Source organism: Elephantulus edwardii, unplaced genomic scaffold (genome assembly GCF_000299155.1).
Source record: "Elephantulus edwardii isolate Elephantulus edwardi_28Jun2011 unplaced genomic scaffold, EleEdw1.0 scaffold00326, whole genome shotgun sequence".
In the NCBI taxonomy this organism is placed as follows: domain Eukaryota; kingdom Metazoa; phylum Chordata; class Mammalia; order Macroscelidea; family Macroscelididae; genus Elephantulus; species Elephantulus edwardii.
In genome coordinates, this window is record NW_006400076.1 from 1,495,882 (window position 1) to 1,503,225 (window position 7,344).

Sequence of the window (7,344 nt, forward strand, 5' to 3'; positions counted from 1 at the left end):
ATCTCATGGTTGTCTTGATTTGCATCTCTCTCAGGGCTAGGGATTTTGAACATTTCTTCATGTGCTTGTTGGCCATCTGAATGTCTTCCTTGGTGAAGTGCCTGTTCATATCCTTCCACAGGGTCATTTTTGAAGTAATGGCATTCCTTACTTTGAATTCCAGATTTTCCAATTTTGAGTTAAAAGTGACCAGCATTCTAGGGCTAGTAAATTGTTCCTAGTTATTATGAACATACCAAACTTTCTGCTTTCTATATTTTAATCCAAATATATATATGAGTGTATCACCTCATGATTGTAAGATGACTGCCCTAACTCCAGACTTCTTCACCACCATTCGAGGAGAATAATAAGAACACAGCACCAGCTAATGTGAACTATTTTATCAGACTAGGAAAAGCTTTTCCAAAACCATATCTAGCTTCATTCTCTTTGTAGGAATTCTTTACATGCTTCACATATCAAAACTGTCACCCAGCACCCCTAGCTATAAGGAAGAGTGGGGAGCTTTTCAGTCACTATAGTAGAGGCAGGTAAAAAAAAACCCCAACATTTGGGAGTGAATGTATCTTCTACTTCTACTCTTTACTTTGAGCTACTGTGGTTATTTCTATCCCTTTAACTTCTTTATGGTCCAGCTCATTTGCTAATGAGAGAAATTCTTTAAAGATTGAGATTCTTTTTATAATTGACAAATGTACAGTACTGAAGTTTCATGAAAAGAATATATTACTGCTTACATTTTCATTTTATGTTCTATAAACTAATTTTTATCACCTTTTACCAGTGTGGAAAGTTCTGCGAAGGGTGTTTTTACATTTACACTTCAGTATTTTTCCATCAGAGCAATGTTTAGCATAGACATCGTGTGCAAAAGAAGTATAATCTTTTGTTGTACATTTTGTTGCTATTTTAAGGCACTATTATTATAAGTCAGATAAAAGATGTTGCTTCTTTTACCTAAACTGAAGATTTCAGTTGTAATAAGTTATTCTTTAAAAACAGTAGAAGTGTTTACTATAAGTGATTGAAATAGAGTACTAATTCAGGAAATATTTGTTAAACTTCTATTATAGGCCTCAGTGTATGTTATGTGCTGTTGAGTCATCTGTGACCCAAAATGACCCTACATACAGCAGCTCTGAACGCTTCCCTGTCCTGAGCCAGTCTCACTGATGCCAACACACCAAACCCCATTGCCCCACTTACTGTATCAACCCATGTCATCAGGGGTCTTCCTCTCCTGCACTGTCTCTCCACCCTTTCGAGCATGAGGTCCTTCTCCAAGAACTGGTCTCACCTGGCCACATGCCTGAAGTAGTTGGTAAGGAATGGTATTTGAGAGCAAACTCTCCAGTGGGTTTTTGGAGGCTATATGGCAGGAGATTGCCCATCTTTCTCCCTGGGAGCTACTGATGGACTCCTACTGCCAGAGCTGGTCAATCCTTGTGTTAGCAACACAACTCCTCATGGACTCAACCATCAGAGCTTCCTGGTAAAATGAAAATTCACCCACAATCTTGCTTAACGTTCTAGTGAGCATCTTTACAGATATCTCTTTAAGTACCTGTGCACATACAAGTATATCTCTATGGAATTCTAAATAAAATAGGATCATATTCTGTGTGCTTTTGGAAAGAAAATTGATTAAAACTCTGTCTATATTTCATTGTTGTTGTCGATTGCCTTCGAGTTGAGCATGACTCATAGCTATGAACAAAAGGCCTGAAGCCCCTCTATAACTATTGACATTTATCATACATATGTATATTAATTCATTTAGCTCTTCTTTGATGTGTTTAAATTGATTTTCATTTTAAAATAATTTTATAATGAATTTACTCATGAAAGAATTGTATGTGTGTCTATTTATGACTTTTTTTAATATTTGTGCAGTGGCCCGTAGGGCCATTGCTTAGTAGAGGATTGTTTCTTCTAGATTTCTTGATACTATTTTTAAAATAATTCATTTTTGCTACACTAATCTGTAATGCCATCTTAATCATTTTCCAGATTGCTTATATCTTACTCCACTTATCCCTTTGGAGACCGTACACAAATATCAAATTACTTTGATGATAGATAACCCATTGCCACTGAGGTCAATTCAAACTCATACTGGCCCTATAGGACAGGGTAGAATTTCCCTATAGAATTTCTGAGAATGTAAATCTTTACAGGAGGCATAGGATAGTTGGCAGGTTCCAACTAATGACATTTAAGTTACCAGATAAGGGTTATTCTGTGCTATTGTTGTTGTTGTTGTTAGGTGTCATCAAATCAAGTATGACCTGTAGTGACCCTGTGAACAATAGATCTGAGCTCTATCCTATTCCTGTGCCATCCTCACACTTCCTGACACAATAGAGCCCATTACAGCAGTCACCGTGTCAGTCCATCTGGTTGGGGGTCTTCCTCTCTTTCACTGATCATCCACCTTTCCAAGCATGATATCCCTCTCCAAGGAATAGCCTCTCCTAGCCAGATGCCCAAAGCATGTGAGACAAAGCTTTTTCATCTGTACCTTCAAGGAACACTCTGGCTGCACTTTACCCAAAACCTATTTGTCTTGACTGACACTGAAAAATTTCAGGAAGTACCATATGAACAAGAGCCAATGATAATGAAGGAAGAACTTGAAGCTGCATTGAAGGCAATGGCAAAACATAAGGCCCCAGGAATCGATGGAACACCAGTTGACATGCTTCAACTAACAGATGCATCCCTGAATGCACTCAGCAGTCTATGCCAGGAAATTTGGAGGACAGCTGTCTGGATGATTGGCTGCAAGAGATCCATATTTATTCCCATTCCCAAGGAAGGTGATCCAACAGACTGTGGAAACTATCTAACAATTTTGTTAAAACTATTCTTTTGGTAAAAGAATTTGTGGAGCTCCCTGCAACATCTGCAGTCACCTTTTATACCTTTTCTGGGTATTTTAGTTACAGGTTATATGTATCATTTAAGAAGACATCCTGAGTACTTACACTATAACTGGATGCATTTGTAGTGTAACCATGATCTAAACGTGGACCTCTGTAAAGCCATGTGGCACATTTTCAGTACATTGTTCCACATGTCTGTCTGCTTAGGATGGTATTTCTCTAGATAGCTTCTGTTGATATCTCTGTTAATAGATAAATATTTCATTTTAGCCTACTTCCTGTCCCTAAAATTCAATTCTTTATACCATCAACCATAGTTAATGCTTTTTGACTTCTCACTAGGAAAAATATGGACAGTTTACCCTTTCCTGCTCTTTTTCACTTGTCGGTACTGTTACCTGTATCTTTTCACTTAGTTAAGATTAATGCCTATTACATTTTCTTTTGAGGAGTGGTGCAGAGAGCCCTAGTTTACTCAAGATTTTATCATCTTAGTGAAATCTCTGATCATCCTGTCTAAAACTCTCCTGCCCCCTGGGCAAGCCAACAGGTGCACACATACCAGCTCCTTCTTCATTCATGTGTTTCTTTTACCACTTTCCAGACTCCTGTATTTACTTAATTTGCTTATTGTCTGCTTCTTCTTGAATATAAACTCTTAGACTGGAAATTATAGTTCTTTTACACTGCTATATCTATTATTTAGAATAATACTTGACATATAGTAGGCTTTGAGTACAGTTTCTTGTTGAGTTACGCATTAGTGTGAGATAGTCACTATAGTGTTTTGTGTATTAGTATTATGGTGTAATTTTGGTTTAGGGCTCTCACTACTGTGGAGCTAACCCTGAGCCCCATCTCTCTGGCAGTTTGAAATCCCCTAGCAGCTTCTCAAGAGAAAGATGTGGAATACCTTGTGCCATTTACAGCCCCAGAATCCCACTGGAGGGTCAGAATGAGTTGGTTCAGACTCAGTAAGTTTGAGTTTTTCACTACTATGTGCAAATGCACATGTTCCTATTTTTTCAAATACTACTAGTACCTATTATAAGTGAGGTTAATGTTATAATTATTGTTGCTGTTGAGTACTATCAATTTGGAATCTATGAGAGCTGACTTTCCTGTGAGTTTTCAGAGGCAGTTAATCCCATGGGAAGGGTTTTCCCATCCTTTTCCCATGGAGCAGTTGATGGATTCAAACCACATGCCATTGAGATTGCAGCACAGTTTCTTATCACCAGGACTCCAGAGCTCCTCTAATGTTATAATTTATGGTATTTAAGCATGAGACAGGGAGCTCTAGTGGCTAGTCTAGTGGTAAAAAACTGTATTGCCAACCCAAATCCATGCTGTTTAAATCCTCCCCTGCTCTGTGGGGAAAAGATAGGCAGTCTCCGCCTATGGTATTTATTATTATTGTTGTTGTTGTTGTTGTGGTGGTGGTGGTGGTGGTGGTGGTGTGGAATTGGAATTGACCCGTACATGACCCTCCAGTGGGTTTTTAGAAGTAATAAATCACACAGGAGGAGACTGCCCATCCTTCTTTTGCAAAACAACTGGTGGATTCAAATGACATGCTTTCGTGATTGCCTCTGAAAACCTGTTGGAGGGTCAGCTATGAGTCACTTCCAATTCAATAGCACATAACAACACAATAATAAATATTATACTGTCTGAAAGTATGTTAACATTTTAAAAACTTTAGGTTGACAGATTTGCAATGGAATTAGAACAGAGCCGGGATTTGGAGAATACCATAGTGCATATTGACATGGATGCTTTCTATGCAGCTGTGGAAATGAGGGACAATCCAGAACTGAAGAATAAACCCATGGCTGTAGGATCCATGAGCATGCTCGTAAGTAGGCAAAGATCAAACAGAAAAAGGAAGTTTTTTAGCATATTCAAATAAACCTTACTAGTTCGTAAAACCTTACTACTTCAGCCTTTATTGTCTTTGTCTTTTTTGAGTGATTTATAAATCAGAGGCTTTGTATACGCTCAATACTGAATATTTTCAACCTCCCATGAGGTACAGATATTTATTTCTATTAGCAGATAAGAGAACAAACTCAGAGATGTTTTAAAAATGGTTCAAAGTTCCAAACCTGGAAATAGGTATAGTGACATCTCTTTTTATAGCAAGTATCACTTTTCCTAAGTAACTGTTCTAAGTAAAAGAGTTGAAGAAGAAAGAAAGGGAAGTGTTATTCTAAGCATAAATTGGCAAGTGATGATCAGGAGGCCAATCTAGCCTCTGTTTTCTTGTTTTTGTGTAAATAAAATTTTATTGCAACACAGTCACACCCAGTTGTTTATTGTTGTAGTTGCACTAAAAGAGCAGAGTTAGATAGTTGGAACAGACTTCTTATGATTGGCAAAACCTTAAGTCTTTTGATGTGCCCCTTACGGGAAGGAAAGGCTTACCAGCACTGTTCTAGCCTAATATTTTACTAACATGGTACATTTAGACTACAGTTAAGTCAATATCCCATGGCTTAGCACTTTTGATATTGTGTATTTTCTTTTCTGGAACACCATCAAGAATTAGCATTGTTTTAAGTACTATTGATGTTTTAAAATGTTTCAAAAACATTAATGGCAAGTGAGTAATGCTATTGTGAAATAAATACCATCATTGGGTAGACTCAGTATTGCCATTTCCCCCATTTTTACCTGAAATGTAAAACAAAGATTCATTTGTGACTTAAGCTATGGTCTGATTATCATTATCAATAGTATTTAATAGATAATGTTCTCTTTCTTTACACTCATGATTTTTCACTTCTAGGTCTCAATTAAAATATGTTTACCAAAAAAAAGTATTTAAGCTTTTAAAAAGAAAAATTCTTTTCAAAGTTCATTTACATTTCAGTCTCTTAATGGAGATTGATTCTCCATCTCGCATACTTTGGGCATGTGGTGAGGAGGGACCAGTCCTTGGAGAGGAACACAGTGCATGGAAGGGTAGAAGGACAGTGCTGGAAAGGAAGACCCAGGATGAGATGGATTGACTTGGTGACTGGAGAAATTATATTAGATCTGTCAGAGATGATGAGAGTGGCTTAGGATAGGGCAGGTTCAGAGCTGATGTGCATAGGGTCACTGTGAATCACAGGTGACTCGATGGCACATCACAACAACAACAACAATGGAGGCAACATCTTGAAGCATAGAGGAAGGATTAAGACTGTCAGTGATGTCATCTTTCGTGGATCCATGATCAACATGCATGGTACCACCAGTCAGGAAATAAGGAGACATGTTACACTGGCAAAGTCTGTAGTCAGAAATTATTTTTAAAAAAATTAAAAATTAAAAAAAAGAAATTATTGAGGAGTAATGATATTATTTTGAGGACAAAGGTGCACCTGATTCCGGTCATGCTCTTTCAGTCACTTGTTGTGCATCTGAGAGCTGGACAATGAATAAAGGTGACAGAAGAAGAATTGATGCCTTTGAACTGTGGTGTTGGAGAAAAGTGCTGAATATTCCATAAACTGCCAAAAGAATAGGTATGTCTTGGAGAACATGCAGCCTGAGTGCTCCTGAGAAGCAAACAGGATGAAGCTTTGTCTTAAATACTTCAGGCATATTGCTAGGAGAAGGTATTTCTTTGAGATGGACATCATACTTGGAAAGGTAAAGGAGTCAGCACAAGAGAGGAAGACCCTCAACCAGGTAGGTTGACATGGTGACTGCAGTTAACAGTCTTGTGTTAGCAATTTTGAGGATGACACGGGATAGGGCTGTATTCAGATAGGATCACTATGAGTCGTACTCGACTTGACTGTAACTAACAACAACAATTAGTAATAAAGAACACACAGTCACTGTATTGAATAAAATTGGCTGAAACAGAACAATTTCACACAATAGCATATGATTAAGAAGCAATGGTAGGAAAGGAGTAAGTTCAAGCTGCTCCGAAGGAATTGGCAAAAAAGGCCACAGGACTTGATGGAATACCAGCTGATGTATTTCAATAGACACAGCCCTAGATGTGCTCACTAGGTTGTGCCAAGAAATCTGTAAAACAGCTGCCTAGACAACTGAATGGATGGGAGCCATATTCCCATTTACAAAAAAAGGTGATCCATACACGTATGGAAATTATCAAACTGTATCACTAATATCATATGCAAGCAAAATCTTGCTAAAGGGTATTCAAAAGAGGACTGAAACAGTACATCTACTGAGAACTGCCAGAATTACAACCTTGGTTTAAAAGAGCCCATCACACTAGGGACATCATTACCAGTGTCACATGGATCTTGGCTGAAAACACAGAGTACAAAAAGGATGTCTATTTATGTTTTATTGACTATACAGAGACATTTAACAGATTGTGGCTGATATTGAGAAGAATGAGAATCTCAGAACTCTTTTTTTTTCTATAATTATATTTTATTAATTTTCATAAACATTTACAGAGATTTTGGGCTTCCACTCATTC

General features: G+C 37.7%; 1 protein-coding gene across 1 annotated transcript in view; it reads left to right on the forward strand.

Annotated features, from left to right (window-relative positions):
- POLK (polymerase (DNA directed) kappa) overlaps nt 1–7,344 on the forward strand; it is an 80,708-nt gene that overhangs the window by 17,335 nt on the left and 56,029 nt on the right. Inside the window, exon 3 of the mRNA XM_006901440.1 lies at nt 4,594–4,746. Within this exon, the coding sequence (XP_006901502.1) occupies nt 4,594–4,746 (153 nt within the window). The remainder of the gene's footprint in view (nt 1–4,593; nt 4,747–7,344) is intronic.